Source organism: Halichoeres trimaculatus, unplaced genomic scaffold (assembly GCF_033239565.1).
Source record: "Halichoeres trimaculatus isolate MK-OKI-2021-1 unplaced genomic scaffold, fHalTri1.1 fHalTri1_scaffold_9, whole genome shotgun sequence".
In the NCBI taxonomy this organism is placed as follows: Eukaryota; Metazoa; Chordata; class Actinopteri; order Labriformes; family Labridae; genus Halichoeres; species Halichoeres trimaculatus.
The window spans coordinates 25,272,540-25,289,647 of NW_027437188.1; the positions used below are offsets into that span (position 1 = coordinate 25,272,540).

Sequence of the window (17,108 nt, forward strand, 5' to 3'; positions counted from 1 at the left end):
ATCAGCAGCCAGAATTTCTATTGGGCCATTTATAGAGGCTGTGATATGATGAAAGAGGATTGGCCAGCATCGCTCCTCCTGTGTTCTAGAGAGTTCTCAGTGGGAATATACCCGAGGAGGTGCAGCCGCTCCCAGACTCCCAGACAGACAGACAGACAGCGGGGGACCCGGGATCCGTGAGACCCAGACACTCAGGGTGAAGTCGGCGTGTAGTATTATTAGGAGGCACTTACTGCTAAGACAATAGATAGAATACTCTGAAACCGGAGGTAAGTAAAGCCTGACGAAAATTTTCCTCTGTAACTTTTTTGGGGTGTTGATGAAAATTGTTGCAGCCGTCCATCTGCCCATTCACTCCTTAACCGTTAAGTTCGAAAACGGCTGCGTCACAAACTCTTGTTTAAATTAACGTTTATGGATTTAAGCTAACGGTTAGCTTCACTTCGTTTTTGTCGAGTCTGATATTTTACAACACATTTTTACCTACACCATCTTCCACAAATAAGGAATGCTTCAGATAATTTCCACAATTTTTTGTGTATGTCACGACCAACCATTTGGACTTGCTGATACTGATACTGCTGAAAAGAAGGTGGATAACAGCAGGTATGAGATGATGCTGCAAACCTCAGACTTAAGCCTGTGTTGCTTACAAAGCTGGTGTCTCTGCAGGTTTGTACCTTTTTTAAGATTAGAAATAAAGTTGGGAGTAAACGTTAAAGTTAAGCATATCTCCAGGACAGCTTACATGACGTCTTGTAAACTGCGTTTTGTTAGCAAGGAAGTGAAAGGAACAATCTAGAAAGTTCCCAGCCTCCAGTAAGTGCAGTGTCACGCCCTCTTGTATTCAGGCTGCTGTTGACAGATAGCTAATGATGCAGTATAACTTGCTGCTCTGTTAACCCTTTACTTTTCTTACAGCTCTTTGTTCTCCACAAACGAGTTACACAAGTTGAGATTTCAGTTAGCTTCAGTCATGCAGCATTTTTTTTTCCTGTCTGAGACATTTCTTTGATGAAAAGACAAGCATTTGGATGATAAAATATTGTTAGAAAAAGTATGAATAACTCTGGAATAGATCCCACAGTCTGGATCAACACCTTCAAATGTCCCACTGTGACTTACAGAGGCTGCTTTTTTATTTTATTTTTTTATTTTTAATCTGGAAACGTCTCTATTGATGATAGAATCTTTATATCTGTTTTATTTCTTATTATGTGCTGTCCTCTGCAGTAGCCTCATGCTCCACCAGGGGAGGCTGCACCACAGTCTACAAGTATGAAAACTATTGCTTAGATTAGTTGTCATGGCCTCTCCTGTGGATTACTAATAGGCTAACATTACAGTTTATTGATTCTGCTACTGTAGCAACAGTAAACACAGGGCGGTTCCAAATAACTCCTGTGCAGAGTCATCTCAGTAAAATAGTTGGCTTTGTAAAACTAGGAGCCAGTTTTTTTCTTTACAGTTTTCTTTTTGTAAAAAATAAAATAAAACATTGAAACCCAGAATCTCTGGTACTAATTTTGTTTAACACTTTTACTGTATTTATTTCAGTTCTAATACTATTTTAACACCTAAAAGCTCTGGTTGACATTTTATTTGATTAAAATTGTTACTTTTGAACATGTACAAGAAAATAAATAAAATAATCTACAGACAAACAGAAGCCAGAGCATAGAAACTTTGCAGTTCTGCAAACAATGTCAAACAAAAACCAAACTGTTAAATCAAAAATTTAACCTATTTAATAAATCCAAAAGGAGCATAAGGAAGTTTAATGTAGTAATTTCCACCTCTTCTCCATTGTTAACTAATAAATGATAATTCAGTTAGCTAACCTTTTTAAAAAAGTACCACATACTGACATGAAAGATTCTTACAATATGTGATTGAATATTCTGTCATTATTTTAACTTATTGTCAATATAGTCATAGTGTAAAAGTATAATTTAAATAAGTACACACACTTGTCTCTACTTACATTAGCCTGCTAGTATTCATCCTAAGTCTATATTAATGTGTACACACCCACCGTATTTACTCTAGTGCACAAATTTACAAATATGTACATGTTCACACACAGATACACATAAAGACGCATACATATAAGCACGTTTTGCATTCACACACCCAACACACACACACACAAATACATAGATACATAAAAAAACATACCTAGTTTTGCATGTGCTTAGACATACATGTGTAATTCAGATACAGTTTTTGTTGTTAATTTGTTGGGAGTCTGTATACTCAAAGTGAGTCATCACAAAATCCAGCCAATCAGATCACAGCACAAAGTTTGACTCTTGAAAAATAAATTCAAAGGATTGATTGAAGGTACCCAGTGTCCTATCCACCATCAAAGCTGAGCGGCTAACATTTCTGCTCAATGATGGAACAGTTATAGAATTGCAGATCTCAGTCTGGTCTTGAACCATATATCAAATATAAAGCTAAAAAAAGCACCCCCTCCCTGTTATCCAGTGTTGCCATAACAAAAGAGCCCGTTGACGAGCTGTCAAACAAGAGAGGCTTGAAAACAGGTGCTGTGGACCCTCACTTCACTGAGACAGTTTGTTTCCACTTCTGTTCGAACTGCTCAGAGTCTGATAATAGCCGTGTTGCTAACACTACGAATGTGCAGCACAGATGCCACCTACAGTGCTTATCATCTTCCATACATCCAGATTTTCACTCCCCTGCCAATGCACGATTAACAGCTGATCCTCCTCCTTTTCTCAGAAGTCATGTCCAAGGGACCAGCAGTTGGTATTGACCTGGGCACCACCTACTCCTGTGTGGGTGTGTTCCAGCACGGCAAAGTGGAGATCATTGCCAACGACCAGGGAAACAGGACCACACCCAGTTATGTTGCCTTCACTGACACAGAGAGGCTAATAGGGGATGCTGCCAAGAATCAGGTGGCTCTGAACCCCAACAACACAGTATTCGGTATGAGATTGTTTTATTCACAAGTCATGTTTAGTTATTTCAAAATGAGGATGTCTTCTAATGTCTGGCTCTTTTTTTTATCTCCTTTAGATGCAAAGCGTCTCATTGGACGTCGCTTTGATGACAGTGTTGTCCAGTCGGACATGAAACACTGGCCGTTTACAGTCATTAATGATGACTCAAGACCCAAAGTAAAGGTGGAGTATAAGGGTGAGCCCAAAACCTTCTACCCTGAGGAGATCTCCTCCATGGTGCTAATAAAAATGAAGGAGATTGCAGAGGCTTACCTCGGAAAGGTAAAAACCTGTGTTGTGAATTAAAACTCATTCGTATTAAGTGCAAGGGTAAAACTTTGAATATAATGTTTAGAATTTTCTGTTCTACCCTACAACTCTTCCTTTCTTCCAGACTGTGTCAAATGCTGTCGTGACTGTGCCTGCCTACTTCAATGACTCTCAGCGCCAGGCCACCAAAGACGCAGGGACCATCTCTGGACTGAATGTCCTTCGTATCATTAATGAACCAACAGCTGCTGCTATTGCTTATGGCCTTGACAAGAAGGTAGAATAATTGTTTGATACAGCTTTTTTAAGATAGTTTTTGTTCGGTCTTTTTTTATTGTGAATTGTCCTACAAGTATTTATGGTTCCCTACCTTTCAAAGTGCTCAAATAACAGTTATGTAATGACCAACAGTTAAATAATGTACACCATGTAAATCTGCAGGTTGGAGCAGAAAGGAATGTCCTTATCTTTGACCTGGGAGGTGGAACATTTGACGTCTCCATCCTGACTATCGAAGATGGCATCTTCGAGGTCAAGTCCACAGCAGGAGACACACACCTGGGTGGAGAAGACTTTGATAATCGCATGGTCAACCATTTCATCTCCGAGTTCAAACGCAAGTTCAAGAAAGACATCAGTGAAAACAAGCGAGCTGTGCGTCGTCTGCGTACAGCATGTGAAAGAGCCAAGCGCACCTTGTCTTCCAGCACTCAGGCAAGCATCGAAATCGATTCTCTTTACGAGGGAGTCGATTTCTACACCTCCATCACCAGGGCCCGCTTTGAGGAGCTGAACGCCGACCTGTTCAGAGGAACCCTGGAGCCAGTTGAAAAATCTCTCCGCGACGCAAAGATGGACAAGGCTCAAATCCATGACATTGTCCTGGTAGGAGGATCCACTCGTATCCCAAAGATCCAGAAACTGCTGCAGGACTTTTTCAATGGAAAAGACCTCAACAAGAGCATCAATCCAGATGAGGCGGTGGCCTACGGAGCAGGTATTCCCTCCTTTCTCCATCAATGTAGCAGTGTCATTACAAAACAATCCTGAAACATGAATCCAGGTGTCAGCTACTCATTTAAACTTAAAACCCAACACTTTGTTCAGCTGTGCAGGCAGCCATCCTGTCAGGTGACAAGTCTGAGAACGTGCAGGACCTGCTGCTGCTGGATGTGACCCCTTTGTCTCTGGGCATCGAGACGGCAGGAGGAGTCATGACTGTTCTCATCAAGAGGAACACCACCATCCCCACAAAGCAGACGCAGACCTTCACCACCTACTCAGACAACCAGCCCGGTGTGCTCATTCAGGTACAACTGCAAAGTTCAGCACCTATTGTTGCCACAAAAATCTTATTTCCAACAGTAGTTCATCAAATATGATATCTGCAGGTGTTTGAGGGTGAAAGGGCCATGACCAAGGACAACAACCTTTTGGGAAAGTTTGAGCTGACTGGAATCCCACCTGCACCCAGAGGAGTTCCCCAGATTGAGGTGACCTTTGACATCGATGCCAATGGCATCATGAATGTGTCTGCAGTGGACAAAAGCACCGGGAAGGAGAACAAAATCACAATCACTAACGACAAAGGTAACCTGAAGATAAAACCATTTATATGAAAGTGAATCTCAATCATGAAGCTGGATGATCAGCTCCATCTTCTTTTGAAATAAAATCTATCAGGTCGTTTGAGCAAGGAGGATATCGAGCGTATGGTCCAGGAAGCCGAGAAGTACAAGGCTGAGGATGACGTGCAGCGAGACAAAGTGACGGCAAAGAACGGTTTAGAGTCGTATGCCTTCAACATGAAGTCGACTGTGGAAGATGAGAAGCTGAAGGACAAAATCAGTGACGAGGACAAACAGAAGATTGTGGACAAGTGTAACGAGATCATCAGTTGGCTGGACAGAAACCAGGTAGGATTCACAGGGAATTTAGACTATAACTAGATAAAAGCTTTAACTGCTCTTTAACTCAAATACTCATTGACACTTTCTCCAGTCGGCAGAAAAAGAGGAGTTTGAGCATCAGCAGAAGGAGCTGGAGAAACTGTGCAACCCCATCATGACAAAGCTGTACCAGAGTGCAGGAGGTGCACCAGGAGGGATGCCGGGAGGGATGCCAGGAGGAATGCCTGGTGGCTTCCCTGGAGCTGGTGCCGCTCCTGGAGGAGGAGGCCCCACCATCGAGGAGGTCGACTAAACTGGAGGCCGACCGTACATGCATGAGCTTGCTCTCTGTCTTCTAAAGCTGGGTGTGAAGGTTCACGTTATCACACAGGTTACTAAAACTGTCTATCTCAGAAAATTTTATGAAGCTTTGTTTGGGATTTTTTTGATAATTTTTGTAAGTCTGGCTTTAAGAAAGCACTTGCACTGCGGTTTTTCCTAGTTGGCAGTCTTTTTTGGTGACTGTTTGTATTCAGTTAATCCCTTTACTGTTGCTGTTACCACAGTGTTTCTCATTTGGTTTCTGCCTGGTTATTGTGTTCCTCTTCGTGGAAAAGAATTAAAGAAAACTTTTGACTTATTGCACTTTATTTTATCAGCTTTCATGAAATCTTTAAAATAAGTTTTGTTGTTTAAGTATACAAGATACAAATTTTTAAAGAATTTAATTTATCCTTAAAGGGGCTGTGATGAGTTTCAAAGTTATCTTGAAAAAGACTCCCTTCTAGATATGCCTAACCGTAACCAACACTTTAAATGAGATCACCAACACCAATATTGCTGGTTACAGGTTATTTTAAATTGCTACTTCTTAGCTTCTAGGTCGGACTGGCCAGATTGATTTACGGCATGCCTGAATCTCTATAACAACACCACGCCGGCTGACCAAGTTTAGTAGTGAGAGGAGATAGAACACAGAGATCTGTATTTTTCTTGGCCAAAAACGATTTCTATCACTAATTTTGTTGAGATAGTGGACACCGGAGCCCAACTTTGAGACAGAAAAAGGACAGAAGAGCAGAATAAAGCTAAGCGGGAGAGTGATACAGCCCCAGCTAAAGGCTAGTTAGGCTTTAGCTGGGGCTGTATCACTCTGTAACTCAGGGGCTAAACCGGTAATGATAACGTTAATTCCAACCCTCATGCCGCAGTTATTCTGCAGTGGTCTGTTCAAACTTGAGAGTCTATCAATAAAATGAAGAGTGAGGTTACGTTGGCGCTGCTTGGTAGATGACTGGCAGGACATAGATAACCAGGATTTACTAATGTTACACATTGCATACATGTCGTAGTTCACTGGACTGCCAGCTGCACTGAATAAGAAAGGCTACCAAGCTACTTACAAACCGACACTGTTCACTTGTTGCCATGTCAGCCCCCCTGTTACTGACTTTTTTATTTCTAGAATATAACATTAGTACCTGCTTTAGTACAAGTTTATATGTTAGTTGTACAAAGAGAGAACCATAAAACAAATTGTTCTGATCTCATTTATTTTGCTCATTCATGAATATTAATGTCAACAGAAAGCGGTTGTAAAGTACATTGATTGGTTCCTCTTGGCCGTTTTACCGACCAGTGCTGATGCGTGCGTGTTCTTTTGTGTTCTGCAGCTTTTTGTCAGGTCAGCGTGAGTTAGAGTTTCTTGGGCATTCATGCATCCGGTAGGCACACATGTAGAAGATACCTGTGGGAGGATGATAAAATAGTTATAAGAAAACGGTGCCTAGGAGGATAAGTTTTCAACCAATGGTGTGTTTTGATCCTTACCTGAGAAGAACGTGAGCACAACTGCCACCCAGCCCATTATGTAGGACCAGGAGAACCGCCAGCTGCCATAGCGTTTACCATAGTAGTTCACTGTCACTCCGGTGTACACAGCCATGGCCAGCAACACAAAGAAGCCTGCACAAATTATCAGAACATTACAGTAACAGCTCTGCAGAGTGGGGAGGCTTGCATGTGTCTTTGTGAAAGGATCTTACAAGAGATGAAGAAGAGGATGCCGGCTGCAAATGTCTTGTCAAATCCATCAAAGGAGGAGTAGTGGATGAAGGCCATGACCCCGATCACAATGCCAATGAAACAAGCCAGCAGGGAGAGGATCATGAAGGCCCGGGTGGCATCCCAGTAGGCTGTGAGAGAGGAGACCAGAATGTAGAACAAGAGATGAGACACTAAAGTTGCCATCTGAAAAATAGTTTTCTTTTAAAGTCTCACAAATAACAGAAGCTGTTCAAAAAAATTTGCATGAGAGTTTTCAACTGTAATATCCTTGAAGCTCCTTGTCAAACAATCAACAGGAAGTAACCCCAGAGTTTATAATGTTTAGTGCAGAGGTCACAGACTGACTATCACGACACTAATGAGCCCTCTTCCCCCCGATTGTGCCCCCCAAGCATGTCAGCATGTCTCACCAATGCTGTCTGTGTGTGTCATGCATTTCCCAGGCACACAGTACCGCCACAGGCCCTGGTGCATGTAATTGCTTGAGTGACGGTATTGCATCCAGTAGTCAGTTGCTGTGGAAACAATGAGGAGTATGTTCCCGACTCCGGCGCAGAACAACCCACCTCCCATGAAGCTGTACATCCTGCCAAACAACACTGACTGACAAAAAGAGGAGAGAGGGTGAGGGCCTCGCAAAATCGGGGCCCTACGACACATCCATTTTACAGAGGATGGCAAACTGATATAACACAAAGAAAAACAATGTCAGGATAAAATCAGCTAGAAGGCATGAGTTTAATGACAAATTTGATATGTAGTATCAGAATTTAGACACAAGGCACAAACACTGATTCCAACACAGCTTAATTTGTTCCAATTAGAACAACCAGATTCTTAAAATTGCAACATACACGTCAAACATTTATTTTTAGGTTTTTTCAATGTTGCAAACAGAATTTTTTGAAGTGAAAAGTTCAAAAAAGACCTTGTATTTTTTACCCATTAAAGTAAATCCTGGGCATTTTTACTCTGCATGTTAAACCCAAATTCAAGTTATGAATAACAGACCCACTATTTACTATGAAAACATCTTCTCTAGCTTTTTTTTTTATCTTAGCCACCTACCTTTATCTTCCTTCCCTCAGAAAAAGTCAGATTCTCCAATATTTCGGGTTGTGAAAGCACAGAGGAGCCCAATACTGCTGTGTGTGGCCGGAAAGTTTTGTTTGTGCGTAGGAAACCGAGCGAACAAACGACACGCCGGAACAATGGAGCATGCTGAGCCACAACCAATCACAGAGGATGAGTTTTGTGTTTTGGGGAATCTGCTGAAAATACAAAAACGGTTAAAGCGCTGGGCACGTCTCTGTGATACTGATGACACAGAGGTTTTCATTCAAAATGCTGCACAAACCACACAAGGTAAACTTTAACAAGCTCGGCCAATGTCAGTGCTGGAGAGGAGATTACTTTGAATGGTGAAACATGTAAAAAAAAAAATGGAGTCCTATTGTCATTGAAATGATTTCACATCATGTGTTTTGGATAAAACTTCAGCCTGTTATGCTGTTGGGAAATTGATTATTATTTTCTTACATTTCTGGACATTCTGCATTTAAAACTTGCCAGACTGTTCTAATAATTTAACTTGGGCATTTGCATAAAATCAATTCAGCTTTTGCAAGGACCATGTTTCAGAAAGATGCACACTCAGTTTTCTTTTATGACCTTCCAGTTTTCCTGCAACCATGTGCAATTTTCACGATTTATTCTTGCATTTAATGTTCATATTGAGCAGAACCAGGGAGTTTGTGTAATATAAATGAAAATTAGTTCCTATAAATTCAAATTTCAAAGAATGTGATGTGAGAGTTGTTGTTCTGTGGTCCACAAACACTCTTTTGAGAAACTGTTAAAAGCCTGCATAAGGTTCACTTCCATCTGACCTTGTGTGTCATTCTGTCCGTGCAGAGAACAGAAACAAGACAACTAGAAGTTTGCCTTTACAGCTTCCTGACACAGAGGCGTGCTGTGTGTCTTCTGCTGATGTCGTACCTGCTCTGCTGCTCAATCCAACATGAAGAGTGCAAAGAAGAGGCTGCCAAAGTGCAGGCTGGGATGAGGAGGCACCATTCTTTCTGTTAAAAGTGTGGTGTGTGTGTGTGTGTGTGTGTGTGTGTGTGTGTGTGTGTGTGTGTGTGTGTGTGTGTGTGTGTGTGTGTGTGTGTGTGTGTGTGTGTGTGTGTGTGTGTGTGTGTGTGCATGTGTGTGTGGGATCAAAATTGATTTTACACTTCATTTTAGTCACACAATTAAAGTTGCCTAACACTACTTTAACTAGGTGGAACAGTGTGGGATGAATTGGAGGTGGGCGTTTGATAGAGTTGTGGGTTTGGAAAGTTTGGGCAACAAACAAAAAAACTGCAATGAAATTGATTTTCTTTGTTAGTACAGCTTGAACACAGTAAGTAGGGGTTGAAAAGACAACTAGAATAGCAATTTCTGAAGAAATTACAACATGAACACAGAAGGCAGAAGCAGCCTGCGCTGAACTGCTGAATGCAGAATGCTGAATGAACCTGTCATGAGCTGTGAGTGAAATTAGTCAGTGAGATGGCTGACTTCAGTGAGACCTTTAGCCCTAAAGATGTTAAGACATTTCCTGGGCTTGAGAAAGCCACAGCTTTAGAAAAGGAGGAGGGAGGCTCCAGCAGCTCCTCAGGGCTCTCCTTATGATCCCTCCACCAGCACCAGCAGCAGTTTCTCCTCCTAACCCAACAAACACATAACCCCACAACAATTAAAGCAACACACAAAAAAACACATAAAAGTGGCTTTTCCAAAGTGTCACTTTGATTCCAGGTAATAAGAAATAATAAACTGAAAATATGTTTGTTTGGTGTGTATGACTAATTTGTGTAATGAGCTTGCTTACAGTCAGAAATTGGAACTTGCACAAGTTAAATATTTTATTTGCATTAACAAAGCAAAAAGCTATTATGAATTCATTCTGATTTATGAATAATAACCAGAAAAACTAATTTCCTTGAGGAATGCATTGATCTGATGCTAGTAGCAGGCAGTGTTGTCAGCTCCACCATCAGGAAAGTAGCTATTGGCTGTCCTAAAGGTCACTAAATGACACCATGGCCTAATTCGTATCATTGACTGTTTGCATGTAATTGTCATGGATGCTGTAGGACAGAACATTTACAATGTGGGAGAGACAAAAGGTTAGAAAAAAAAAATGCTGTAAGTATATTTAGAACTACAAATGAACTTCTTTCTGTGCATTGTGTTGGCAGTTTTTCCAGACAGTGTCCAGGTTATTTCTCCCAGCCTGCCCATTTGGAAGTCTAAATGCTGCACTCTGTGCTCAGACATTTCCTCCATATACACCAATGAAAAATGTCTTGAAGCGCTGCAAAACTTTATGGCCTTTGAAGGGTCATTGTGAAGACACTATGAATGCAATGAAAAAAGCCCCCCAAAAATTCTGAAATGTGAAAATTTGGTAGCTCTGCATTCATTTGGATGGGACCAAAATTTAAAAAAAGAAGTAAAATATCTGAAAGTTTTGGTGGAACAGACTTGAAAAGTCATAGAGTAATTGTCCTAAATAGGTTGGACATTTTGAAGTTTGTATAGTTGGAATTAGTTCAAGTTTGTTGAAGAAGAAGCAAACTGAAAAAAAAGAAGAAGAAGAAGCAAAGAATGAATTTGTAGAAGAATATATGCTGCTAATACCGTCTGCATTCACAGTAATTTATGTTTGAAAAAGACATAATTTGTCTCTTCATTAACCATCTTTGTTTCGCCAGCTGTACATAATTTTTTTTCAGAAAGCTTTAGTCAAGCCAGAAAAAAGAGCAATTAAAAAGAGCAGATCAGTTCCAAAAAAAGTGTTGCATCTTAACTTGAGAAGCAGGTGATACACACACAGCAAGACGATTGTAACAACTGCAAAAAAACTTAACAGCACACATAAACCTGCTGGTAGATATGTAGTGGTTTTTGAGAAACTTCTTGTGACACTTGGTGAGTGGCTTCGGGGTCATCGTCAAGTCATGAAGCAGGTAAGGTGTATGCTCATTGGTCAGAAGCAACTTAACTGGATAAACATGCTAACCCTGGTTCTGAAAATAACTGACCTTTATGCACAGTACAGAGGGTAGTCGAGGGATGTGGAACTCTAAGTTATGGAGCCCAAGTAATTCAAACACATGCTAAGATGGGAAATGAATGCTGTTTGAATGGCACTATCAAAGTGAAATACAAGTCATCAGAACACCTGAGCTTTATTCTTATGTTTAAATGTTGAGAGAGTGAGATCAACAGACTCTAGAACTTCCTTCCATTAACCTGCATGTCTCAGTATTAACCACTAGATGGAGCTGTTTATTAATTCTGGATGTAAAAAGTGAATCATCAGTTTAAGATCCATGGGGTATTGTGATCTGGGTCCAACCAATCATACCTTGATTCAGGCCGATACTGAAATGCTGATTATACGTGTTCTCTGTGCTACCCCAAACCCTTGTATTCTTCTGTGATTCCTCAGCTCATTTAACTGAGGTTTTTGACTTATTTACCTTTTTGTCTTTTTTTTCTTCTTTTTTTTTTAAATACATAATTTAAATATATATTCTGTTGATGTTCTTTTCATTCATTTTCAAATAAATCTTTTTCCAACAATTGATTTTAAGTCTTTTGTATTTCCTTGAACAACCCTTTGGCACATTTTAAGGTGCTATTCAAATCCCTTTCAATCATGTCATGGTGCCACATGGTGATTTCAAACTTAGAGATATGGTGTTAGATTTCATAGTAGGGAGACAGTTTTGGATCAGTTTAGATTTTTCCTTTTTCTTGCAGTGCTGATTTTTTAAAAACATATTTTGTTCATCATTACTGTAGTTGCTTTTCATTGGGTGTGCAAACGGGAGATGGTTTATACTTTCATACAGCCCAGTGACGTACACAAGTTCTGATTTGTGAATCATGGCACTTGCAATGAACAGATATATTCTGTTAAACAAAATTAGAGATCACTAGTTGCGAACTGGACAGCGTCTTTGATTGAAGTAATCCAAATGGCAGCAAGAGCACTGTTATAGAACAAGTTTCTACAAGGGAGAAATAACTGTGGATCTAATGGAGTACATTTGTTGATACATGTTGTCGGCCTGTGAGGGTGGGGCTTTGTAAAACCTTTACAGACTCTAATCCCGGCTACAAGCCTAAAAGCATAAAATTGTAGAACCCTTCTAAATTGCATAACCCCTTCAAATTGCATGGGATTACCATTATCCTCCCAGTCTGGTGGGACACCATCGCTAAATGCCAAACACAGTTGAGTCCAACTCACTTTCCGCAACATCCGTTACCTTGCCTGCCAAAATACCAAAGTGCCTGAACCAAAGAAATCTGCACACAAGAGGCTCACACAGCACATTGAGGTGCAGGCATGAAGAGTCTTTTTCTATTCCTTTCATATTGCCGACACATTTCAGGAGTCATACGGTGAGAATGAGCACATCTCTCATTAAGTCGTATTCACAAAAGTGCCTCCTCACAAAGCTGAGGAAGGCATTAAATCTTAGCCTACACAGTATCCTCCATCAGAGGTGTCATTTCACTGTGAACATGAAATGAGAAAACCCAAAATTCACTCAGACCTCAGAGACATCGAGCTCTGGAGGAAAATTTGAGCTTTCTTGGTTGAAAAGGGTGACTGAGTTACACAGCACTTCAAGCCCACATCCATTTTCATGACACAGAGAAAAATCTGTTCACTTTGTGCAAAGTGTATATGTTCTTAAATAACTGAAGAAAAGGAGAATAGGGAAAAGGAATACAGTGGGGGAAAAAGGTTATTACCCATCTTCATATTTAGGACTGAGTGTCATGCTGTTGTGCTGTGTTAAAACCACGCACTGCTTTCCTTACACTATTTCAAAAAAGTGGAGTGTGCAACGCTGAAAATTTCTCACCCTCACTGGTCGCCATCTTGGCTACCTAGCAGAAAGGGCAGGAACGGATCAAATGATGGATGATGGTTGCAATTATTGAACAGAGAAGAATGCGTTAACAGGCAAAAAACACATTCATCATTTCCTGTCAGTGCAGTGCAGCAATGTTTGATTTGAGACAACACCACCCTGTAATTATTGTTGCACTGCATTACAAAGTGCACACAGAATACTTCATGAAAGTGTACTACTAGCTTAAGCATTTGATTTAAGTTATATATATATATATATATATATATATATATATATATATATATTTTCTGTAGCCACGTGCTAGACCGTGTTACTAATGGTTCAAGGGTATAGGTATCAGGACATAATTGGACAGACTTCTAAACTAAATAATGATCCCTTTCATTAGTGCATTCGTACTTTGTGTTTATTTCAAGTGGTGTTACATAATATTTTTGGTCCAGACGACAGAAATTACTCACATAACTCAACTGGAACTGAACTGTTGCCAAACAACACAACCATTTGTCCTGCACACATGCTACGATGTGCTGTTGTACAAGTTGTAGAATTTGTATTTGGTTAATTCATATGTTCTTTGAAGATATTTTTTGACACTTAGATCAGTGTCATAGTATGCTATACCAGCACATGAAGAAATGCCTGTTATCCAAACAGATAGTTCAGTTGAAAATTATGTTAAAAAATGAGGTTTTGCTTGTTTGGTATAACAGTGTAATATTTTTTATGTTCTTTGCAGCAAAAAACAGGATTTGATCCGCCTGTTCAGAAGTGTGACTCAAGAGATCGGCTCAAATCACGACATCACAAGTTGGTGAATTGCTGTACTAGGGCAAAATTGAAGTTTTAAAAAATAAAAAATAAAACAACTTTGTTGAAGGCAACAGTGAAGGGGGCTCCCAGAATGCTGGGATCTGAAATGTTTGTGAGTCTTAAAGAGACTGTAGCTTTAATGAAGTGATCAGAGGCTGAAAATGTGTTTTTTCAAAACACCAATCTGAGAAAAGTCAAGTCTTTTTGAACTGGGAATCATGTAGAGCTACTATAAAGGAACCACCAAATAAATATGAGCCTAAAATGACAATTTTCTTAATGACAAATATAGTTTCAGTCACCAGAGAGATGCAATGATATCGTCAGTACATGATTACACTGGACTTTCGCTTACACATGATATGGATAGAATCATTGTTCATTAAAAATCTTTTATTGTTCAGTTTAAAAATCTTGACAGAACTAACACATGGGTGATCTACTGGAATACCACAGTACACAGTCACACAGAGATGAGAGAGCAAAACTGTAACACACACAAACACTGCACACATGCACTGTCACACTCACTCAAACACACACACACACACTCACACAACCACAGGATGTTATTAACATTATTTCCACCTCACATGTCCTCCAGTCTTTTGCAAAACACACACTTCACAGTCAGAAGTAAAAAGAAGATACATTCATTAATCTGCTGTACATTTATGTCAGTTACATTTACCTCCCATTGCCTAAAAATACTGAATATTTTTTACAACCCCACATCCTTTTTAATGTTATATATCTGATCACATTTTTAAAAAACTGTAAAGATGTCTATTTACATGGAGACAGGGTGAATAAATCACAAAAAATAAAAGATTCAATCGTTGAGATAAACTAAAAACAGTTGGTGAAAAGGCAGATGGCTAGCCTTGACGCTTTCCCTTTACTCTTCAGTTTTTCATCGGGTACCATGGCAACAGATTGATGGTTCTCAAAGACAGGGAATTGTGGATGAAAATGGAGAATCCTGTGTCACTGTCTACATGAGGTTCTGAAAGAAAAAAAAGCAGAAAAAATCAGTGCGTGAGAAAGAGAGGTATATGCAGGAACATGAAGCTGACGCACAGCCTGACCAGTGCAGAGTTTGTCAAAGTGCCTCAAGAACATCAAGTCTGTGGGAATCAATTTAACAAACTTCATAGAGTGGATAGCAATGACGCATGAGTCAGGAAACAAATGCGGTGATGCTGGTTCTATTAAATTACTTTTTAATAGGCCTTTCAAATTTTAACTGTTTTGGTTTATTGAATAAGCAGGTGGAAATTAAAAATCAAGGTTATTTCTGTTCAAGTGCATTAGGTAAAGTAACAAATAATTCTAAAAAAGGTGCCTGGCAATCATTTCCAAATAGGCTTTTATAGATTGGTTCATAAATAGTGACAATGGATAACAAAAGATGATGACATTTTTTCTCCTCCACATCAAGCTGGGTACAGTTAAAACTTCTATCATCATGCAAACTTTTTTTGGCCTTCAGTAAGTGAGTTTCAGGACAATTTTAGGTGGTTATACAGTGTTGCTTCAATGATTCATGTCATTAACATCTAGCATGAGGTTATTTTTCTAAACTCATCTCATCTTTTTATCTTAAAGGGGATTTGGGGAGCATTTTCATCTACACACCTTCTTATCTTGAAATGAAACATTTTTTATCAGTAGATTCAACCTGCTGTGTTTTTGTCGAGTCACAGTGTTCAATAACCCCGGAGTCTTTTAAAATCACTGCAGTCGTTTTCCACCCACTGTCCTAAGAAAGCTGAACGAGAACTCAACCTGGCCTTTTACTGTTGGTCTGGCTGTGACCCACACTATGCCGACACAATCAGCTTCTGTAAGTCCAAACATACCTCATCTCTCCTCCGGCCAGCAGTGGAGGGCCGTGAAAAGACTCCTCCACCCAGGGACCCGTAGCCTGACATCTGGACATTCGGCAGGAAGCTGGACTGCCCATATGGGATTACATTCTCATCTGCAGATGACAAACAAATCACTCAAAGGTACAGCTGAATTTATATAGGTTAAGCCCTAAGTGACAGGGCAGACTGGGAATAGCCCCCCTGCAGCTAAAAGCAGAGCTACTGCTGGATGATAAGTGTGCATAAACTGCCAGCAGTTGGTTCTTTCTGAGCTTAAAGGGATTTATACTAAGCATCAGAATAATATTAATACATCTGTTTGGATTCCAGTTGTTGAAACTAGGCGGCATGGCAGAGTGTTCAGAAGTTGTTCTTTTATTGTCTGCCGTTGATGAACACACAGGATGATGAGGGTCACGTTCATACTCACCTTCTGACGACCACTTCATAGGACCTCTCCTTTGGGGTGAGAAATGCTCCCCCCTCTTCTGAAGAGTAGGCGAGTCGCTCCCCTCTTTCCTTTCACCATCCGTTCGGCTGCGGCTCAGAACATCAGCCAGGAGCTTCAGAGAGTCATCTGCGGGGGGAGGGGCGGGCGGAGGAGGGAGTTCTGCAAAGATTAGTCAATGGGGATCAGTACCACAGACAGGAACACTGCTATCAAAGTACAAGATCTGACATTGAGAAGAAAATAGTGTTGCTTTGTTTGACACAAGTTAGTTGAGATGAATACAAATGTGTTGCAGCTCTTGTGTCAATTTTGACGCCCCCTGTGGACAGAGCTGTACCATCCATCTTGAAATGAACTTGTCCTGTACAAATGTATGTTATGTGTTATTCTAAGTTATTCTATGGCTTTCATGCCTCAATTCAGAGAGGAAAGGACAGTAGACAGAGCAGGAAAGAGGGTAAAAGTGCAAAGTGACATACCACAAACCTAGCCTCCCTTCTCAAACAGCCTAGCCTCAAATTTGACCCAGCCTCATGGGGCGCACAACCTGGAGCACCAGGCCGTAACGGCGCCCCTAAGTTATGTTTTCTGTTGATTAATCTCACTTTTACCTGCTAATAGTCAATCATGTTTTTCACCATGAGTTGTTGCCATGAGAAAAAATATACCTGTATTAATCTGCTGCTGAGAGCTTCAAGTCCCCATGTTTGTCAATAGGGCTCAGTATGGAGTGGCACGGGAAAAAAATATGTTAAAATAATTTGCTTTATAGCTCAAAAAGAGACATCAACATTGGTTTCTATCTGTTTAAAAATCAGGTGAAATCT

The 17,108-nt window shown here is 40.3% G+C and overlaps 3 protein-coding genes across 7 annotated transcripts in view; 1 reads left to right on the forward strand and 2 right to left on the reverse strand.

Annotated features, from left to right (window-relative positions):
- Nucleotides 1–75: 75 nt before the first annotated feature.
- hspa8b (heat shock protein family A (Hsp70) member 8b) lies at nucleotides 76–5,772 on the forward strand. 2 transcript variants are annotated; one of them, XM_074679794.1, is made up of 9 exons: nucleotides 76–269; nucleotides 2,749–2,958; nucleotides 3,049–3,254; nucleotides 3,367–3,519; nucleotides 3,684–4,239; nucleotides 4,350–4,552; nucleotides 4,634–4,832; nucleotides 4,926–5,158; nucleotides 5,244–5,772. In XM_074679794.1, exons 2-9 carry the CDS (start codon nucleotides 2,754–2,756, stop codon nucleotides 5,442–5,444), a joined length of 1,956 nt encoding a protein of 651 aa, XP_074535895.1. In that variant the 5' UTR covers nucleotides 76–269; nucleotides 2,749–2,753; the 3' UTR covers nucleotides 5,445–5,772. The 2 variants fall into 2 exon arrangements, with proteins under 2 accessions (XP_074535895.1, XP_074535896.1); XM_074679795.1 differs by having other exon boundaries at nucleotides 2,752–2,958.
- Nucleotides 5,773–6,695: 923 nt separating this feature from the next.
- lim2.3 (lens intrinsic membrane protein 2.3) lies at nucleotides 6,696–9,539 on the reverse strand. 3 transcript variants are annotated; one of them, XM_074679946.1, is made up of 5 exons: nucleotides 8,267–9,539; nucleotides 7,609–7,797; nucleotides 7,177–7,326; nucleotides 6,962–7,096; nucleotides 6,696–6,878 (listed from the first exon to the last, which is right to left on the reverse strand). In XM_074679946.1, exons 2-5 carry the CDS (start codon nucleotides 7,781–7,783, stop codon nucleotides 6,817–6,819), a joined length of 522 nt encoding a protein of 173 aa, XP_074536047.1. In that variant the 5' UTR covers nucleotides 7,784–7,797; nucleotides 8,267–9,539; the 3' UTR covers nucleotides 6,696–6,816. The 3 variants fall into 3 exon arrangements, with proteins under 3 accessions (XP_074536047.1, XP_074536046.1, XP_074536045.1); XM_074679945.1 differs by having other exon boundaries at nucleotides 7,609–7,801; XM_074679944.1 differs by lacking the exon at nucleotides 8,267–9,539 and having other exon boundaries at nucleotides 7,609–8,143.
- Nucleotides 9,540–13,563: 4,024 nt separating this feature from the next.
- Nucleotides 13,564–17,108, reverse strand: part of LOC141797571 (roundabout homolog 2) — a 71,564-nt gene continuing 68,019 nt past the window's right edge. The window contains exons 24-26 of one of the 2 annotated variants that reach the window (XM_074679064.1): nucleotides 16,261–16,407; nucleotides 15,822–15,943; nucleotides 13,564–14,965 (exon numbers count right to left, since the gene is read on the reverse strand). In XM_074679064.1, coding sequence (XP_074535165.1) covers nucleotides 14,954–14,965; nucleotides 15,822–15,943; nucleotides 16,261–16,407 — 281 coding nt within the window. In that variant the 3' untranslated portion in view covers nucleotides 13,564–14,953. Of the gene's footprint in view, nucleotides 14,966–15,821; nucleotides 15,944–16,260; nucleotides 16,441–17,108 lie in introns of both variants that reach the window. The other variant, XM_074679063.1, reaches the window with a different exon arrangement.